The sequence below is a fragment of the Prionailurus viverrinus genome, chromosome B3 (assembly GCF_022837055.1).
Source record: "Prionailurus viverrinus isolate Anna chromosome B3, UM_Priviv_1.0, whole genome shotgun sequence".
NCBI lineage: Eukaryota > Metazoa > Chordata > Mammalia > Carnivora > Felidae > Prionailurus > Prionailurus viverrinus.
The window spans coordinates 114,897,247-114,918,879 of NC_062566.1; the positions used below are offsets into that span (position 1 = coordinate 114,897,247).

General features: G+C 38.5%; 1 protein-coding gene across 2 annotated transcripts in view; it reads left to right on the forward strand.

Moving 5' to 3' along the window:
• Positions 1-21,477, forward strand: part of BBOF1 (basal body orientation factor 1) — a 34,481-nt gene extending 13,004 nt beyond the window's left edge. Inside the window, exons 5-12 of one of the 2 annotated variants that reach the window (XM_047864729.1) lie at positions 8,433-8,513; positions 11,254-11,324; positions 12,084-12,228; positions 13,557-13,640; positions 13,773-14,050; positions 16,781-16,882; positions 20,800-20,874; positions 21,045-21,477. In XM_047864729.1, the coding sequence (XP_047720685.1) occupies positions 8,433-8,513; positions 11,254-11,324; positions 12,084-12,228; positions 13,557-13,640; positions 13,773-14,050; positions 16,781-16,882; positions 20,800-20,874; positions 21,045-21,174 (966 nt within the window). In that variant the 3' untranslated portion in view covers positions 21,175-21,477. Of the gene's footprint in view, positions 1-8,432; positions 8,514-11,253; positions 11,325-12,083; positions 12,229-13,556; positions 14,051-16,780; positions 16,883-20,799; positions 20,875-21,044 lie in introns of both variants that reach the window. The other variant, XM_047864728.1, reaches the window with a different exon arrangement.
• Positions 21,478-21,633: the final 156 nt, after the last annotated feature.

A 21,633-nucleotide genomic window follows, 5' to 3' on the forward strand; every position in this document is an offset into this window, starting at 1 on the left:
AAAAGTAGAAGACATCATGAGTGTAGCACTGGGTGCAAAAAAGTCTTGGTTAAACTTTTCTAAGCATTGATTTCTTTGTAACTTCACCAAATCTCAGCCAACACACCTGCTTTTATCAGTAATTAAACCTTTGGAGTCACTTCAATAAGAAACACACTACAGTTCTTGGAAAACAGTAGGGGAAAACAAAGTAGAAAGTCCCAAAGGAAACTAGGTTGAGACTGATGAGTGATAATTTTAGAACATTTTAGAAGGTTCTCTGGGTACGGGTAGGTGGGGTGAGGAAAACCGTACTTTCAGAAAGTTTCTCTGACTTCGCTATGCTTCTTCTCTATCCATTCCCTCAGCTCGGAATATAGTTTTATTGCATTAATAATAATGTCGTAAATGGCACAGATGAGTGTTGGGCATAGTAGCAGAAATCAGCTTTGTGACTTTGGGCAAGTTACTTAACCTCTCTATACCTTGATTTCCTGATCTGTAAAATGAGGATAGTAAGAGTTCATCATAGGCTCATAGGGTTGTTGTAAGGATTAAATGAGTTCATATAGTTACAGTGCTTAAAATAGCATTATGTCATATAAGGGACAATTATATTTACACTAGTATGTAGCGCTCTGCAAACAGAAGTCCTGATTTATAGCATTTGCTGGTTTCCTTGGTATAAATACTCTTATTATGGCCAATTTCAAGCTACCAACACCTTACACATGCTAACGACATTCCTGGTGTGAGTCTGCTCCAATGTGCAATTAAATACTGCTGCTGTTATTAGTAATAGCAGTAGCATTACCGCCTAAGATAACCATATTTCATATAGTGGAGGGGCTGAAAGTTGGTGCTCTAAAGTCAGACTGCTAGAGTATAAATACTGTTTTCACTACTTGAATATTATCTTGTTAAGCTTCCTCATCTAAGCCATGGAGCTGGGAATAATGGTACTAACTTTAAAGGGTCATTGTGAAGACTAAATGAAATCATCTGTTTTAAATGCTTAGCACTGGGTGGTAAATATTACCTGCTGTTGCTGTTTCTGCTGCTAGTATTACTACTGCTAAAATTATGATTATAGAAATTAGTATTATTTAAGTATTATTTAGCATTATTTAAGGCCCTTCCACCATCCCTTTTGGCGCCTCTCATTCTTGGTCATGGTGTTCTCCAAGCATGCAATGTCTCTCAAGCAGTCTTTGGGCTCCCCAGAACCCTATTGAGCAAGAACAAGGTCTGATGGGAAACCAAAGTTCCTGCATGCTATTTCTGTTTACCTTCCAGCTAACTGCCAAATTGCAAGGGTGTATGAGAAATGAATAAGTCAGACAAGATACTGTAGTGGTTGAAATCAGGGACTTCATGTCCTGGCTCTGCAGCTGATAGCTATGTGGCCTTGGATAGTCTGTTAACTTCTCTGAGTCTCAGATTCTTCATTTGTAAAATGTGGCTATAATATCACATGTCTCCTCTTAGAGATGTTGTGTGGATTAAATAAAGTAATGTGTGTACAATATTTAGCATATTTATTCCTACTAGTCTCCAGTAAGAGGAGTAACATCATAATTGTTGATATTTACTTGTTATGATTATATAGCTTTAAACATCGTAATAGAGTACTCTTAAAAGCTCTAATTAAAGGAATGAGTTGGCACATTTTAGGCAAAGTGGGAAAGTCTAAGACACTTTCTTAAATTGGAGGAATGTATAGGAAAGTGTTTTAACTCTGTCATAATTGCAAAGTTATCTCCCAACCTCCCTGCCTGGCTGACTTTGTGAACTTGATTGCCTGTTGCTTTACAACTGTCGTTCTGTTACTTTAAAATTGTTCTTAATTTCAGTAGCTCATCTTTATACAAGCTCCTGTACAGTATTTTCTGAGGAACTCTCTCCTTCTATGTGTTTCCAGACCTTTAAAGTCCTTAAGGAGAACCAGGGTGGCTCAGTCCGTTAAGCATCTGATTTGATCTTAGATCCCTGCGTTGGGCTCCGTGCTGACAGCAAGGAGCCTGCCTGGGTTTCTCTCTTTCCCTCTCTCTTTGCCCCTCTCCCACCTGGTCTCTTTCTCTCTTTCTCAGAACAAAACAAAACACAACAAAAACAACAACAATAACAAACCACATTAAAGCCCTTAAAATAGCAGCTATATAACTGTCTTCTCTAGTTATTTTATGTTTGTATTGTTCATTAGTTTTGTAAACTGAGGAGAATAAAAGGAGCCAGATCATCTACTTGTGAATGAATGTCTTTGTCACTCCTCACTAGTCGCTAGACTGGTACTTACTAATAAAACTTGCTAAGTGAGTGATATAAGGCAACCATCTAAAATGAAATCCTTTCATGGAATTCATAGAATCTTAGAGCTGAAAGAAACTTTAGGGCCAATTTAAGCCATTCTATAGATGAGCAAAACTGAGACACAAAGATGTTAAGTGACTTTCGTGGTAACTTGTAGAGCTGGTAGCAGAACCCTGTTGATCTGAATCCCTGCCCAGTACTTCTAGTCGTGCCCTCTCTATTTCTTCACCTGCATTAGTTACCTATTATTGAAGAAAAATTACCCTCAAATCTAGCAGCTTAAAACTACACTAAACATGTGTTAAAAACATAATTCCCATGGGTCAAGAATTTGGGAGCAGTTTGGGGCACCTGGCTGGCTCCATAGAGCATGTGACTCTTGATTTCAGGGTCATGAATTCAAGCCGTACGTTGGGTGTGGAGCCTACTTAAAAAAAAAAAAAAAGAATTTGGGAGCAGGTTAACTGGGAAATTCTGGCTCAGGGTCTTCCATGAAGTTACAGTCTAGATATCAGCCAGGGCTGCAGTCATCTGGAGGCTTGATTAGAGCTTCAGGATCTGTTTCCGAGTGCCAACTAATATGCTGTCAAGTTGGGACTAGTAATTACTGGGAGGCCTCAGCATCTTCCCACATGGGCCTTTCAATGACTTTACCCAAAGTGAATAATCCCAAAGAAAGCCAGACAGAAGCTATCCCTTTCTTGACTTAGCCTTGGAAATTGTACAGCATTACTTCTGTCATATTCTATTAGTTAGGAGTGAATCCCTAACTCTGGCCCACATTCTAAGGATGGAGAATTAGGTTCCATCATTTGAAGGGAGGACCATCAAAGAAGTTGTGGATGTATTTTAAAACCACCACATCACCACAGTCCAAAGTATGCACCAATACGGAAATGTTCTGATTAACTCCCTGAAGAATCTTCTTTAGTATTTCTCTTTCGTAAACCCAGTATTGTCCAGATGCCTTGATGTGAAAGTCAAGACCCAACACCTATTTTGAAACATTATTTTCTCCTTTTACTTCCTCATGCACACCCCCTTTAATTCATCCAAACTGGATATTTACTCATCCCTGAAGTCTTTTTGCCATATTTTTTAAAGTTCATTTTTGTTTATTTTGAGAGAGAGAGTGAGCAAATGGTGGAGGGGCAGAGAGAGAGGGAGAGAAAGAATCCCAAGCAGGCTCTGTGTTGTCAGCACAGAGCACAATGTGGGGCTCAATCTCACAATCCATGAGATCATGACCTGAGCAGAAATCAGGAATTGAACGCTTAATGGACTGAAACAGGCACCCCCTTTCTGCCATTTTTTTCATAGTTCAAACTGTTTCTTCTATCCAGAATATACTCCCAATAGATCTCTATCCATTAAAATTTTACCGATTCTTCAAAGGTTCAGCTCAAATGCATATCCTCCATAAGGCTGTCTCCCAGAGTCATGTTTAAAAGTCATAATTTTAGGGGCACCTGGGTGGCTCAGTTGGTTAAGGTCTGACTTCAGCTCAGGTCATGATCTCACAGTTTGTGGGTTTGAGCCCCGTGTCGGGCTCTGTGCTGACAGCTTAGAGCCTGGAGTCTGCTTCAGATTCTGTCTCCCTCTCTCTCTGCCCCTCCCCCTCTCATGCATGCACGGTCTCTCTCTCTCTCTCTCTCTCTCTCTCTCTCAAAAATAAACATTAAAAATTTTTAAAAATAAATCAAAGTAATAATTTTCTATGAAAAAAAGTATTAATTTTCTTCCATTTGTGACGGAATTTCTTCCATTCTTCCATTTCTTCCATTTTCTTCCATTTCTTCCATTCATCCATTGGATGAAACTTGAGGGTGTTATGTTAAATGAAAAAAATCAGAAAGATAAACATTATATGATATCCCTTATATGTGGAATCTAAAAAAGAGCTGAACTCTGAGCAACAGAGTAGAGGTTACCCAAGCTGGGAGGGAGGAGGATATAAGGAGATATTGGTCAAAGGATACAAACTTCCAGTTATAAGATTGACAAATTCTGGGGATTCTAATGTACAGTATGGTGATGATAGCTAATAATCCTGTATTATATACTTGAAAGTTGCTAAGAGAATAAATCTTAAATGTTCTTACTACAAAAAAGAAATGGTAATTATGTGACAATATGGAGGTGTTAGCTCATTATTTGTTTATTTATTTATTTATTTATTATTTATACCATGTTATATGTTATACCATTTTATATGTCAATTTTATCTCATCAAGCTGGAAAAAAGAAAAAAGATTATTAGCAAAAAAAAGTAACACTTTGTGTGTTTTCATAGCATTTTTTATCTCTTTTATACCACTTAGCTCATTTACCTTGACATATTCATTATTTGCCTTATCTCCCCTGCTAGTTACAAATTCTTTGAGGCATGAACATCATTGTTCATTTGTATTCATCAAACACAAGATAACACAGTAATGCTCAATAAATCTTTGTTAAATTCTGAGTAGGTCTTTTCATTAAAAAAATGTAATTGAAGATTGGGGCACCTGGGTGGTACAGTCGGTTAAGTGTTCGACTCTTGGTTTTGGCTCAGGTCATGATCTCACAGATTGTGAATTCAAGCCCCACATCATGCTCTGTGCTGACATGTGGAGCCTGCTTGGGATTCTCTCTCTCTCTCTCTCTCTCTCTCTCTCTGCCCCTCCGGCTTGAGCTCTCTCTCTCAAAATAAATAAACTTAAAAAATGTAATTGAAGGAATATCAAGTTTTCTACTAACTAGAAGGGAGGAATCCTTTCATAATGTATATGTATATTAAATCTTGCAATATATACTCAAAATACTTTACAATTAATAATTTCCCAAAAAAACCTTAAATTTTTTTTGAAGGAATATCAAATTTTTTAATATGAAAATACTGAAGATTGAATCAATTTAAGATCGGTAACTTTTTAGGAACTCTCACCATAGCTATCTTAAGTATAGGTATACAATCTGAATCAAAATGAATTAACTAGTGGGTATTCTAGAGGTATGATTTCTTTTTTTTAAGAACAATATTGCCACCTAATGGAGAAATAGATTTCGGACTTTTCAAAAGGGACGTGGGCCAGGAAGACTTAAAATTCAGGCAAAAGATACTGGTTTGTGGGAAAAAATAAGGTGGTTCTCTGGAATCTAAAATACGGAAGATTTAGGGCAGGTGTAGAGGCCCGTGAACTTAAAATGAGGGGAGTATATAGATAAGGGAAGAAAATTAATTATACTGTGTATATGGAATTCACTATACAAATGAAAAGAGGCTAGTTAAATTTAGATTATCAAAAAATATTCAAAGCATAAATTTTAAAGAAAAAAATGATTTCTATCTATGTAATTAACAGAAGGAGCATACATTGGTAGGTTGCAGTTATTTTAAAATAATTTGTTTTAGTCTATCTTCTTTTGACAGTGATAATACCCATTGCAGCAAATTTAGCTGATAAAAAAGAAGAAAATTAAAAGCCCTCTCCTCACAGTTATACTACCTAGTTAACCATTAAATATTTTGGTCTATTTTCTTTCTCTTTTTCTTCCTCTATGTAGAGACGTTTAAAAATACATGGCATTTTAGGGGGCGCCTGGGAGGCTCAGATTGTTAAGCATCCGACTCTTGATTTCAGCTCAAGTCATGATCCTGGGGTTGTAGGATCGAACCCCGTGTCCGACTCCATGCTGAGCATGGAGCCTACTTAAGATTCTGTCTTTCTCCTTCTGCCTTTCTCCCCCATCTGCCTTTCTCTCCCTCTCTTCTGCCTTTCTCTCCCTATGCTCCCCCTCTTCTCTTTCTCTCTCTCTCAAATAAATAAATAAATAAATAAATAAATAAATAAATAAATGCCATCTTTCAAATATATATATATGCTATTTTTTTAAAAATGAGGTTATTATGTACAAACTGCTACCCTGACTTTTTCACTTTTATTGTGAACATTTTTCAATGCCAATACATATTTTTCTTTTTTCTTCTTTTTTTTTTAAAAGGTACTGTTTTTTAAAGTTTATATTTATTTTGAGAGAGAGAGAGAGACAGAGACAGAGAGAGAGGGAGAGAGAATCCCAAGGAGACTCCATGCTGTCAGCGCAGAGCCAGATGGGGGGCTCAGTCCCACAAGCTGTGAGATCATGACCTGAGCCAAAACCAAGAGTCAGACACTTAACTGAGTGAGCCACCCAGGTACCCCTCAATGCCATTACATATTTTTCTATAAAATCTTTTGACTAGTCGAGGCATATGTATCATGATTTATTAGGTAAGATGTATCATGGGTAGATGTATCATGATTTATTAATTAGTCCCTCATTGTTAGACATCTGAACTTTTTTCTAATTTTCCACTATTATAAACTGATGAACACCTAGGTAACAAAATGTTTTTCTACATCTGTAATTAGTATTTAGGATAACTTCTCTGAGGTGGAATTTGTAGGTTAAAGAACATAAACTTTTAAAGGTTTTTGATAGGGGCAACCTGGGTGGCTCAGTCAGTTAAACATCTGATTCTTGAGTTTGGACCAAGGTGGACCCTGTGTCTGCCCTGGGTCAGGCTTTGTGCTGAGCAGAGCCTGCTTGGGATTCTCTCTCTCACTTCTCTCTCTCCCTCCCCTGCTCGTGTGTTTGTGTTTGCACTCTCTCTCGCTCTCTCAAAAAAAAAAAAAACAACTTAAAAAAGATTAAAAAAAAAATTTTTTTTTTGAGAGAGAGAGACAGAGAGAGAGCAAAGCAGGGGAGGATCAGAGAGAGAGGGGGCCAGTGGATCCAAAGTGGGCTCTGTGCTGACAGCAGTCAGCCTGATGCGGGGCTCAAACTCAAGAATCACAAGATCATGACCTGAGCTGGTCAGTCGTTTAAACAACTGAGCCACCCAGGCACCCCAAAAAGTTTTTGGTAGGCATTACCTAATTATCTTTAGAAACGTTTGTTAATTTATGGATTTTGAAAGGTCCATCTTCCCACACACTAAGATGATAGACATTTCCATAAACTTAATGTACACTGACATTAATTTTCAGTCTTTAATGATATCAGAAGCCATTTTTAAAAAAATTGTATGAAAAATACAGAGAAAGAATATCTGAATGAGATCATATAAAATGGAGATTTAATACACTTGGGACAGAGATCACAGGATAATTATTAAGTATAAGGGAGGACAATAGTAGATATAATAATAACTAGCTGGTATATTAAATGGTTACTATTCTAGCTAGGTACTTTACATGTATTGTTTGTTATTTAATCCTGGCCACACCCTATGAGCTAGTTACTATTATTATTCTCTTCTAATTCCTGGAAACCTGAGACTTAGAGAAGTGATTTGCCCAGAGTCAAACAGTTGTCTCATGGGACACTCTACTGCCTTTTTTATGGATTAGATGGAGTATGCTTATTTCAGCCTGACTGCCAGTAAATGTAGACTACAATATAGCTTTAAATTAGCTTACTTTTCTTTGCCTAGAAGAGTTTTCTGTCCTTTTTATTCCATGTATACATGTTTTTAGGACAGAAGGATCCATCTATGAGAATCATAGGGAGATGTATTTTAGATTAATACTAGGGAGAATTTTCTAAAAATGGGAACTATGAAAGGCTAGTCTAATGAATTAACGACATTTGAATTCGTGATACTTCTGTCTCTAGATATTTTTCTCATAGAAAGAATCCTATATTAAGTGGGAGATTGTCTGGTGTGACTTTTAAGGTCCCTTTCAATTCTAAAATATTGTGTTTTTAAAGTGTAATCTCTACACCCAACGTGGGACCTGAACTCCTGAGATCAAGAGTCACACACTCCTCCAACTGAGCCAGCCAGGTGCCCCAATTCTAAAATATTATGATTCTATGAGTCTACATGTTTAAATGAAGATATTTGGCAAATATGATTATGAGAACAACTTGTCTGTTCTGGGAACTGTTGTTCATGAATAACTTTTTAGAAACTCAATACTGATCTTGTAAGTCTATAGACGATTGGTGGGAAATATGGTACTCACGGGTAGGGACATGGAATTTTCCTGTGTGTTCAGGATTAAGAAATAATGTATAACAGAAAATGTTTTTTTATTGAGAATTTTCCAGGAATGTGCCTCAGTCACCCTCATTTCCTATTGATCTTTTTTTTTCTTTTGTTATTGTAATTATAGCTCAAGGAGAATTTAAGGAACATGGAGCGGAAACATCAGGAGACTCTTAGAAGATTGGAGGGCAAGTTTTTTGAAGAAAAGGTACAACACTTTAGTGTTAATTAAGAAATATTTTGTTTTTAAAAAGAAGAAATATTTTGTTTACTGAAACATTATAAGTATCTATATGCACTCTGAGACATGTCAACCTTTCTTTTGGTATCTTATTAGAGGATTGTTTATCAAATGACAGCAGATAAAAAAAATAGGGAAAATGAAACCTGTTCTAGATATCTCAGTGTCTAGTCAGTTAGAGATTCTTGAAATCCTAAAGAGGGATTGTTATCTTACCGAAGCTTCAGGACACAGTCCCTTCAGCTTGGTGTTCCCCTAGTGGAAGGAAAGCTGCATGTAGCACATTATATAGGGGGATGAGATGGGAAAGGTCACTCTGGTACACATGAAGGTGTTTCCTTAGTCAAGCCAAGCTAAGCTAAGGGTGTTAATAAAAAGGGGGCTCAAAAATGTTCCTTAGCATATTACAAACTTGTACATTTCTCTGTGCCTCTGACATTAATTCTCCAAATTGTGGGAAGTGCATTGGAACACTTCTCTGCGAGCTTTTCAGAGGACCCATGGTTTTTCTTTAAGTCTTCTAAACTTTAACTGTTCATTCTTAGGGAAGAATTGAACAGATTTCTTTCAGAAACTGGTAGGGATGTAGGAAGTTGAGGGTGGGGCAAATAAGTACTCATATCAGGTTTAGATAAAAAATTTGCCGTAAAAAGTGGCTCTAGGGGGTGCCTGGGTGGCGCCGTCGGTTAAGCGTCCGACTTCAGCCAGGTCACGATCTCGCGGTCCGTGAGTTCGAGCCCCACATCGGGCTCTGGGCTGATGGCTCAGAGCCTGGAGCCTGTTTCCAATTCTGTGTCTCCCTCTCTCTCTGCCCCTCCCCCGTTCATGCTCTGTCTCTCTCTGTCCCAAAAATAAATAAACGTTAAAAAAAAAAAAAAAAGTGGCTCTAGATTTCCCGTTTCTGTATTAAATAACCTAGGAATGGGGCAGGAGCAGCATCTTGATGCTTTCCTTCTCAGTCACTTCCTGGCACTGTTAGGAGTGGAAGTCCTCAGGAATGGGCTGCTCTCACTTGCCTTTTTCCCTCTATCCCACCCCCTAAGCTTGTTTGTTCTCTTCTCTGCTAAGTGCAGCATTTCCACAAACAAAGGTTAGGAGCGCTTCGTCAGATTGCAGCATACATGTCTGACAGTGCCTATATAAATAGGATTTTTATGTCTGGAAGTAGGTGGCTGCTGGCCTTTCCCTCATAGTTGCAAGATGGTTAATGCAGCTCTAAGATTTGTCTGTGTTTAAGGCAGGAAGAAGGGAAAGCTTTCCCAGAAGCTCTTAGCAGATTTTGTCTTACATTTATCTCATTGGTCAGAGCCATGTTATATTGGATGCTGGGAAAGTAAGTGTTTTTTTCCAGACACTAGTGAAAGCTGGAAAGGGAGGATGGGATTGAGTATTGGGATGGCCAGCCACAGCAATAGCTGTCTCACTATGTTCGGTGTAAACTTCATGGTTAGGTACAAACTCCTGTGCTGGTTTGAACCCCAGTGCTGCTGGTTTATGGCAGAGGGCTTTCCGGTAAGCCCTGTTTATTCGTCTCTTACTATAATATGCTCCACCTGGTCATATAAAGGACATCCCTCAGGTTATAGGTGTTTTGTTTCCCTATTTAATCCTTTCTGTTCCTCGAACCACCAAGCCCTTTCCCAATGACATATTTTTGTACTTGCTGTTCCTTTCTGGAATGTTCTTCCTCCAGCTCTGGCTCTTCTCAGGAGCTCAAATGTCATTTCCTCAGAAATCAATTCCTTAAACCCCAATCTAACATAATCTCCCCCAGTTACTATCTATCTCATTACTCCATTTATTACAGTCACAGCATTCATCACAGTTTGTTAATTCTCTCATTTGTTTGCTTGTTAGGGAGCAAACAAGCATCACATTGCCTGCATATGAATCTCTGCTCTGCCACTTACCAGCTATCTGACTTTGGGCAAGTCACTAACCTCTCTTTCCCTGTTTCCTCAGTCCTTGTTTTTGGTGATAATAATAGTGTCTAATTTTTAGGGTTGTTGTGATAGGTAAATAATACACATAAAGCTCTTAGAACCACGCCTGGCACGTGGTAAAAGCTCAGTGCACTTTAATTATTATCGTTGTTTGGATCTCACCTAGAATACAAGGTCTGTCAGAACAGGGACCTTACTGTTTTTTTCACCACATAATCTCCAGCATCTAAAAAATCTGATACAATACTAATGCTCAATGGGGATTTGTTGGATAAATAAATGACTCTAACCACATTGTATTTAGCAGAAATTTATCCAAGCTCCACTTTCCAATATTGATGTGGACTTTTTTTTTCTATTTATGTGTCATATTGCTTCTTTAATGGGGAGATCAGATGGTACCCTGAGGTTCCTGTGTTCACACTATCCTCTTTGCTAGCTATTCCACCAGTACTTGGAGTTCTTCACACTAGGTCATGTGGACAGGAGTATTTCGTTTGGCATTATAAAATAAATACTTCACTTTTTGAAGTGTAAATTGGTTAGAAATATAACTCTATTAAAATAGCCTACAGGCACCTGGGTGGCTCAGTTCGTTAAGCATCTGACTCTTGATTTCGGCTTAGGTCATGATCTCACAGTGAGATTCAGCCCCTTGTTGGGCTCTGCCCTGACAGCTGAAGGCCTGTCCTTTCTCTCTCTTGCCGCCACCACCCCCCAAATAAATAAGTAAACTTAAAAAAAAAGTCTGTTTTCTTTTTTAGCATCGACTAGAACAAGAGGCTGAAAAGAAGATAATAATGCTGGCAGAGAGAGCTCACCATGAAGCCATAGCGTAAGAGACTGCTGCCTCCTTTTTCTTTTTTATAGCTTCTCTTATCCCTTTGCTGGTCTGTTTTGTTCTCATCATATTGTCTTCTCCCTTCTCTCTTGGTTTGCTTTCTTCAAATTTTCTTGTTTACTTTCCCTTGTTATTTCTTTCTCTTTGTGTCCCCGCCCCTTTTTCATCCACCCTTTCTGCAGCAAGGTGGTGTGGAGGAAATAACCCTGGCTTTGAAGTTAGACTTTAGTTCTCAACATGTATACCGACATGACTGACTGTTGGAAAATTTCCTAACCTTTTTGAAATTAAATTTCTTCATCTAAAAACGGGTTAATCATAGCAACTGTATAAAGTTGTCATGAGGTATGTTAGTGAAAGTAACATTTAATTGTGTTAATAAATTCCAAAGTCTCAATGGTTTAGTTCTTGCTCGCTTAACAATCCAGTATAAGTCTGATAGCTCTACTTGAGTGGTGATTCGGGGACGGGGGCTGCTTCTATCTTGGACTTCTTCCATCCAGTCATATGGACAGGAGAGAGCATGGAAACCCATCTGCTCCTAACTGCCTTGGACTGGAAGTAACATGTAACTTTCACTTTCCATTGGTGAAAACTTAGTCACATCCCCCACCTCTTTTGAGTCCCTACCATAAACTAAATACGTCGTGGTCATTATTTTTAATGTTGGGGGATAAGGCAGTCATTGTTCTAGTTTGGTAATATCTAAAACTTAACACCTGTGTTTTGGGATCATATATCTACCTATTTCAGGCAACTGAACCATGCTGGAAGAGCCGTTTTTAAAGAGAATGTTTATCTCCAGAAAGCCCTCGCATACCACCTGAAGGAAGCTGACGCTCTACAAAAAAACTCCCAGAAGTTGCAAGAGACTCAAACTTTCCTTTTACATCAGAAGGTTCCCACTCCATTTGGACTTTCTGGGTTTTTTGTTTGTTTGCTCATTTGTTTATTTAAGGATTGGGTTGGTAAATATGAAGAATTGAGTATAATAATGATACATGAGGACTTTGGGACCATTTTTATTCTGTCTGGATGATGTACCTTTCTTATTTGAAAGGATTAATTATGAGAATGACATAAGTATTTGACTTGGGATGCCTCAGTGGCTCAGTCAGTTAAAGAGTCCAACTCCTGATTTCTGCTCAGGTCATGATCTCACAGTTCATGGGTTCAAGCCCCACATCAGGAGCCTGCTTGGGATTCTCTGCCTTCCTCTCTCTCTCTCTCTGCCCTTCCCTGAGCATGTGCTCTCTCTCTATCTCTCTCAAAAATAAATAAATAAATAAACATAAAAAAAGAAGTATTTGACTTGACTTTATAAAGAATATATCAGAAACATAAATGTAAACCCTATCCTCTACTACCTTAGAATACTCATTTTATTTTGCTTAGAGTTGGTCTCTGAATTACTGGTTCGGAATAGGTTCAGCTGTAACAGCCCCGACAACAGTGGCTTTACCATGTAAGGGTTTATTCTTTCAAGTCTGGACGTTAGCAATCCAGAGCTGGAAGGGTAGTGCCACAAAGTCAACAGAGACTCAGTTTCCTTAACTCTGCTGGGCAACGTATGGCTTACATCCCCAAAGTTACTTCATGGCCCAAAGCAGCTGCTAGATCTCTAACCATTACCCAGAAAGCAGGAAGGAAGAAGGACAGGAAGGAAAAATTATGCCCCCCCTCCCCTTTAGAAGTCTTCCTGGAAGTCCTGCAAACACTTCTACTTACATTTCATTGACCAGAACTTAGTTACATAGCTTTGCTGAACTGCAAGGGAGACTGGGAATTTTCAATTGGGCTTCCTGCCTTCCTGAAAAAAAAAAAAAAAAAAAAAGAAAGGAGTTTTATTACTAAGGAGGAAAGGGAAAATGGAAAACGGATAGGCCACTAGCCTATAGGCTAGGATAGGAAACATTTTCCAGTATATAGTTGTTAATGTTTTACTGTATAATCTTATTGATTTTGAAATTACCCATTTCAATAATATAAAATATTTAAACTATTGGAATTTTAGAGAAAGGAAAGTTTCTTCATCAGCAAAATTAGTGGCCTTCACAAGTCCAGAGAAGAACCCTGAGATGTTTTTTCTCTCGGTACATAGAATACCAAATATCATCATCTCAACCTGGTATCAAATTTAAGCTAATGATGTAATGGAAATTAGTGAGGAACTTTTAAGTTTTGAAATTGATTAAAGAAAATCAACTCTCTCATCTTTGTTTTTAGGAAATCAATGATCTGTTGGTTAAGGAAAAGATAATGCAGTTTACCCAGCAGAGATTACAAATCCAAACTCTTCAGAAAAAGGTGGTAAGCTTGGAGACTGCCCTGAGTTGTATGACCAGAGAGTTTGAGGCTGAAGTTCTAAAAATGCAGCAACAGGCAATGATAGAGAACCAAGCAGGTCAGGTTGAAATTGACAAGCTGCAACATCTTCTCCAGATGAAGGACAGGGAAATGAATCGAGTGAAGAAGCTGGCCAAGAACATACTGGATGAGAGAACAGAAGTGGAAAGTTTCTTTTTAGATGCTCTGCACCAAGTGAAGCAACAGATCCTACTTGGCAGGAAGCATTACAAAAAGGTAGCACAAGCTGCTTTCAATTTTAAAATGAGAGAGGCATGTGCAGGAAGAACAGAATATCCCCAGATCCGAACGTTCGATGGCAAAGAGCACAGCACCAATAGCGTAACTCAAGATCTTATGGAGGCTGAGAAATGGTACTCATCATGGCTTTAATATTTTATCCTTTGTGCAGCTATTTTTGTGCCCTTTAGAGAAATAAGCACTCTGAGGAGTTCAGTTACATAATATCTAAGTATTGAATAGATTACTCACTAAGTTACTTGAAGATAGGAACTGTCTTACCTGTCTTTATAACCCCTGTGCTTAGCACTGTGTGTGTGGCTTAGTAGGTATTCTTAGTAGATTTCCTTTTTTCAAGACAGAGACTTATTAAAGAGACTAGATCATTTGTTCCATAGAATGTCATTGTAGTGTCTTTGAACATGTTCCTTTATTTTCTTTTCTGTAAATTCATTATAAAGGTTTGATCAGATTCAGGTTAAACATTTTTGATAAGCTTACTTTCACAAATATTTTGTAACGTTCCTTTTACTGAGATGAAATTCATAGATAATATCTAACTAAACATATAATTTAAGAAATCAATATAACAGTTCTTTGTAATAATTCTTTGTTGCACAGAACTGTTCTATGTGTTGGAGGACATCCAGGAGTGGGACCCCATCATTGTACTAACCAAAAGTCCTTGCAAGTTTCCAAAATACATGCTACAGATCTACTGCCACCATAATAAAGGTAGCAGGATGCTTGAGACAGTTGTAGACTTTATACAATGACTGTTCCCTGTTAGCATTTCTGTCTGTCAGTGCACTCTTTAACTCCTATGAACCATAAATTAGAGTGCATTTTAAAGATTATTCTGAAAAAAAAAAGTTTTATCTCCCAGTGCAATTAGGTTCTTCAAAGGCCTTAGCTTGAGAAACTTAAAAGGACTCCCTACTACTATGTACTGAACACCTTATTAACAGTGCTTCCAAATGTGTTTTCTGATTTATTTTTTAATGGATTAATTAGTAGGTTCTTTTAAACTATGTATCTGTTGGGGAGGTTGGACATGGTCAGTGGCTTCTGAAAGATAAGACTGTTTTCTTCAAAATGTCCATACCATAATTTTTTAAAACCTTTTTGCCATATTTAGAAGTCTATTACTTGTATTACCAATAATTTCTCTGTAATTTCCTCTTTTTAAAAAAATTTTATTTGAGGGGCGCCTGGGTGGCTCAGTTGGTTGAGCGTCCGACTTCAGCTCAGGTCATGATCTCACAGTCTGTGAGTTCAAGCCCCAGGTCAGGCTCTGTGCTGATGGCTCAGAGCCTGGAGCCTGCTTCGGATTCTGTGTCTCCCTCTCTCTCTGTCCCTCCCCTGCTCATGCTCTGTCTCTCTCTGTCTCAAAAATAAATAAAAAAATTAAGAAAAAAAATTTTAAAAAATTTATTTGAGAGAGAGAGAGAGAGCATGCGAGTGGGGGAGAGGGAGAGAGAGAGAGAGGGGGAGAGAGAGAGAGAGAGAGAGAGAGAGAGAGAGAGAATCTTAAGCAAGCTCCACGCTTAGCACAGAGCCTGATGTGGGGCTTGATCACACGACCCTGGGATCATGACCTGAACTGAAATCAAGAGCTGGATGCTCAATCAACTGAACCACCCCGGTGCCCTGTCCTCTTTTTAATTTAAATTTAATTTTTTTTAACGTTTATTTATTTTTGGGACAGAGAGAGACAGAGCATGAACGGGGGAGGGGCAGAGAGAGAGGGAGGCACAGAATCGGAAGCAGGCTCCAGGCTCTGAGCCATCAGCCCAGAGCCTGACGCGGGGCTCGAACTCCCGGACCGCGAGATCGTGACCTGAGCTGAAGTCGGACGCTTAACCGACTGAGCCACCCAGGCGCCCCATGTCCTTTTTTTAATTTAATACGTCAAGCAAGTTGAGTCCCTAGCATACATATGCCAGTCTATTTTACATTTTTTTGTCTGCAAAGTGGTATTTCAGAGAGAGGTATATAAAATGATTCTCCACATTGTTATTGCAGAAACTGGACTCTTCCTCTTCTGCCCTGTGTGACATTTTTGCTACTGAACAACTTCTCACCTTAACCTCAGTGTTCTATTGCCTATACCAGCAGGGCAGAAATGGTGATTAAAATATTACATCATCTGCTTAAGAGGCAGATTGGGGAAGGACAATTTAAGTATATGGTGATCATAAGGCAAAACCTAAACTTTTAAAGAAAACTAACCCAACTGATGTATATGCAAAAACATTTCTTACATTGTGAAACACAGTACTCTCCACAGTGTCAGCCAGCTTTCATAAATAGTAAATAGACTACAAATCTTCTGGGAAAGTTATAGTATAGCCAAAGACCTGCCTGGAAAGCTTAGCTGCAGCCTTATTTGGAAGTAGGTAAATAGACTAGATAAGTTACGTGTTATTTTCTAAACGTACCTCTTGTCACTCTGTTTTCATAGCTAAATATCTTATACAAAAAGAAACGTTAAAAGGAATTTATCAATAATCTCATCTTGTAAACAACCAGTTTTTGTTGTATTGTATCTTTTTGTATCTGGATGCATAATGTTATATTACAACTTTTTGCCCTTTTGCTTAATGTTTGAGCACACATTTTTTTGTGTTATAGTTTTTCTTATTTTTATCTTAAAGACTACATAGCATTTCAGAATGGCTAGCATATTGATATCCTCTTCAACTTCGTGATTTTGTAATGGACACAGTTTGCTTTGTAGTCATTATATTTGGAAACCTCATAATAGTTATGGTTTGGAAATTTTCTTTTCTCATATTTACATATTTTAAATTTTAAAAATGAGAGATGCTTACTTTGGCCATTTTGCCTTTGAAATTCTTCAGGACGGATATTCAAGGAAATGTGGATATTGAAGATTTGACCTGGGAGCAAAAGGAGAAAGTCTTGCGATTGCTCTTTGCAAAAATGAATGGTTTTGTTTCCAGGTAATTCCCTATTTCTGTAGTGAAATACCAAGGTGTTACCAAACCTAGAAACCATGTAGGAAGAATGAACTTATTCTCACTTAGAATTAAAGGAATGGGAAAGGATCAGAAAATGGAAAAGGGTCATGCTGCTTAGCACCTGTCACTCCCAGAGATGAATGATGGGAGATGAATGAATGAGCACAAAAATGAAAGATGAATTAAAGGGGGCAGAAAAGAGACTGATCTTAGATGTTTAAGGTAATGCTTGCTAGGAAGGTACAGCATTGTTCAGCTGAATGAGTGGTCACTGAAGAGAAGCATAATAATTATTAAGATTTTATTGGTAAAAAAAGATTTTATTGGTTTGCAAAAACAAATAAGTGATTTTTAAGCTGATTATTGATTTAGAGACTCTCTAATACCAAGATAAAGACCTAGAGAGGAAAACAGAAATTCACAGATACTCCAAATCATTCTTTTTAATGATTCGTTTCACTCTCTTTCTCCACTATGCTTTATCAATGACTACAACACTGGTACTGAACTATATAAAGTGGCTAAAATAAATCAACCTCTTATTAATTGCTTGTTACATGCTTGGTACTGTGTTAGGTACTGTGAACAGTCGCAGGAATTAAAGAGACATTGCCTTTGATTACAGTTTCTAATCTAGTTGCCCAAACAAAACCAAACATAGCAAAGAAAAAAACCAGGTGGCACAATAAAGTATCACTGGAGTTCAGACAACATGTCAGTGTCCTACAGCAGTTAGGGAAGACTTCAGTGAAGAAGACTGAAAGAGTGTGACGCTGCCGGGTGCCTTGTAGGAGAGTGGAATAGTAGACAGAGTGGGAAGGGTACATCAGGCAAGGGGCTTTGTAGACAGCCTATGCAGAAGCCCAGAGGTAGGAATAGAGGTGGGGTGTTTGAGGAACATTGAGGAAAACTTCATGGCTTGAGGAAAACTGGTGGCAATGAGAGTAATTAGTAATTAGAAATAACGTTGGGGCGCCTGGGTGGTTCAGTCAGTTAAGCATCTGGCTTTGGCTCAGGTCATGATCTCACAGTTCATGGGTTTGAGCCCCACATCGGGCTCTGTGCTGACAGCTCAGAGCCTGGAGCCTGCTTCGGATTCTGTGTCTTCCTCTCTCTCTACCCCTCCCCCGCTCGTGCTGTCTGTTTCTCTCTCAAATAAAAATAAACATTAAAAAACAAATTAAAAAAGAAGAAACAAGGTTGGATCTATAGATTAAATTATGATGAGCCTTAAAAACCATGCTGAAAAACCTTAACGTATCCCACTGTTATTCTAAAGTAGTATAACATACTTTCCTTTTCTGCCTTGAAGGAATACAAGAGCGATAAGCCCTACTCTCATACTGTCTCACTGAAAGGGTTCATAAGCCACTGTTCCCAGAGCTGACCTTAACCTAATGCAGTGACACACATACATAGGATGGACTGCAGGACAAAAGTGGAGTTGGGACCCAGCAGAAGCTGCCGTGTTACTCTGGACGTGCGGCAGTGGAGGGTGTGGGCAGGAGTGGAAAAGGGGAGAAACTGAGGCACTTAGGAAGGAGAGACAGGACTTAGTGATAAAAGGCAAAGGAAATCAAGAAAACAAAGTGTAAATGTTTAAGGTGTTTAGCTTAGAAGTTCACGACTGGTGGTATGAAAGGCAAGTGAAAAACCTGGAAAGCCAATGTGAAGGAAATGTTTACATTTTATTTAATCCATCCATTAATTCATGTAGCATATACATATTGAGTGCCTACTATTTATTGAGGATATAGTGTTGAGCAAATAAAGACATCATTCCTAATCTCAGGGTGTTCATCGTCTATGTGGGAAGAAAACATTATTCAAATCATCACACAAATATTAAAGGACAACTATGAGATTGGCTCAAAGAAGTGGCATACAGTGGTAAGAGAGGCTAGATTAAGGGACTATGACCCAACTGAGGAGGTCAGGAAAGTTTATGAGGAAATAAAAGCTTGAGCTGACCTCTGAAAGGTATATAGGAAGAGAGGGTAGAGGAAAAAACATTCTGGGCAGAAGAAATAGCAAGGAGTGTTTTCGATGTTGAACTGGAGATGATGGCAGTATATTGAAACGAAAAACTCTGATTCGAGTACAGGTGTTTGGAGAAGGAGATTTGAGCATATTTAGTGAAAATTGGTAGTTGAGTGTAGGAGGTTGTATGAAGATAGAAGGGTAAAGGGCCGAGGCTAGAAATAACCACAGCAGTGAATAGGAGAACAAGGAAGAGGACAGCCAAAAGAGAAGAGTTTAAAGAATTTTAGGCTAAGTGGAAGATGGAAGACTTTGAAATGGTCTTTTGTCTCTGGGAGCCTTCCAAAGAGTCTTATTTTATTTTATTTATTTATTTTTTATTTAGAGGGGGAGGTAGAATCCAGACTATAGCTACAGAATGTCTGTCTCATTGTGAGTTGACTTTTCTGTACTCCAAGAAACAACCAGAGTTCTAGGTCTCAAGTTCCATACTATGTTGTTTTCAATACTGCAGAAACAAAGAAATGTGAGTGAAATCTTCGCACCAAAGCAAGGAAGTTAAATCTAGCTGCAATGGAATGCTGTCTAAGCCTGTTGGAATCTCATATCAGAGCTGGTTAAAGGGAAAAGAAGATGGGAATCGAATAGTGAAATGTGTGGTGAAGATGAGATTAAATGAGAAAGCTCAAACCAGACTGGGGAGAGATTAGATGATAAATGGTCTACCAGGGCAAGCAGAGCAGTTAGGAAGTTCATTAAGAGTTCAATTGATTGTATGATCGTGAATCTAACAGTATGCTATTTTTGTGATTGAACAAAGTCAAGGAGTATAACCAATAAACTGCACTCTTTAGTGCACCAGCAACCACACTGGCTATAACTCAGGTACTAGTAGTATCCGAAGTACATTTTAAAAAATTAAATGTTTATTTATTTATTTTGAGAGTGAGAGAGACAGCGCATGTGCAAGCACATGAATGCAGGGGAGGGGCAAAGAGGAGGGAGGGAGAGAATCCCAAGCAGGCTCCACATTTAGCATGGAGCCCGATGTGGGGCTCAGCCTCATGACAGGATCATGACCTGATACCAAGAGTCAGACGCTTAACCAACTGAACCACCTAAGAACCCCCAAAGTATATTTTTCTCATGCATAATTATTAGACTATTTAATACAGTCATATTTTGAATGGGTTTATTCTGCTTTCCTATGTACCAACTTGAGGACAAGTTTTAGAAGTGGAGCATGTGTCCTTACCTGCTGGCAAATCAACCTACTACGCTTTTTTTTTTTTTTTTTAAGATTTTATTTTTATGTAATCTCTACACCTAATGTGGAGCTCAAACCCACAACCCTGAGATCAAGAGTCACATGCTCTACCAATTGAGCCAGACAGGTACCCCCCCCCACTGTACTTTTTATAATCCTGTTCAGCTCACTTTCCATTATTCAATCAGTGATATGATTACTTCCTGTTCTTAAACCAAACTTTCCAAAGTATGAGGAGAAATTTTCATACTGGGTCCATCACCATCGGATAATTTTTCTATGTTCTGAGGTTCTTTTTGTGGGAAGGGAATTTCTCTGGCCATGTTTTTTGTCAGTTCTCTGGTTCAGTCTTAAGCATCACCATTAATAGCTATTGGAGGAATATCATCATCATGATTATTAGTTAAGCATCCGACTCTTGATCTTGGTATTGACTCAGGTCATGATCTCACAGTTGATAGGATTAAGCCCCGAGTCGGGCTTTGCACTCTTAGCGTGAAGCCTGCTTGGGATTCTCTCTCCCTGCCCCTCCTCTTTTCATGCACATGTGCGCATGCTCTCTCTCTAATAAATACACTTAAAAAAAAAAAGCACAGTTGAAATATGGGACAAGAGGAGACACTGCCTCATTGTTAACTTTTATCTACCACAGAAAATATAGCCAGAGCTCTAGGCCTTCAGTTCCAGACTATGTTGTTGCTGATGACGGAGAAACAAAGGAATTTGGGTAAGAGCTGTCTTGACAAGGTAATGAACGTGAGCCTGATCACAGTGGTTGTGGTGGACATTTTCTATGTGCCAGAACTGAGTGGGAGTTGTAGGACAAGTCTATTGTTCTGAACCAAGTTCCATGTATATGTGGTTGTTGACAGGTCTGTCATTTTGTTGTCATTGCAGGGATGACAGTAAGCTTCAAGATCAAACCTTCATCACCCAGCAAGTACCAATCTCAGACTCTTCTGGTGAACTGATGATACCCAATATTCAGAAAGAATCACAAGAGTCTGACATAGTAAGGAGTCTATAACCTAACTAAACGCTTCCTTTCCCCCATGGAACTTCTTGCTAAGTCATAGTGCTTTTCTCTACTAGCCAAGAGCTCTCAGTGATTAGTGAAATGAGTAATAACACATGTATAACATGTCTACACTATGGCAGGCATATTATACTTAATGCAAATGCACATTTGTGCCTCTTTTAGTAAATGTGGAAAAACCTATAAATTGTCTTGTGAAGTATAAAGGCTAGCCAAAATATGTACTATCTTTTATGTAATAATAAACATAATGACCATATTGTGTAATAATAAACATAATGGCTTTGAACAGAATTGGGAAGTCTGAATCCCTATAAGCTAGGGACAAAGGAATTATGTAGGAAGGCATTATTAAAAACAAAAAGCCAGGGGTACCTGGGTGGCCCAGTTGGTTAAACGTCCAACTCTTGATTTCGGTTCAGGTCATGATCTCACAGCTCATGAGCCCAC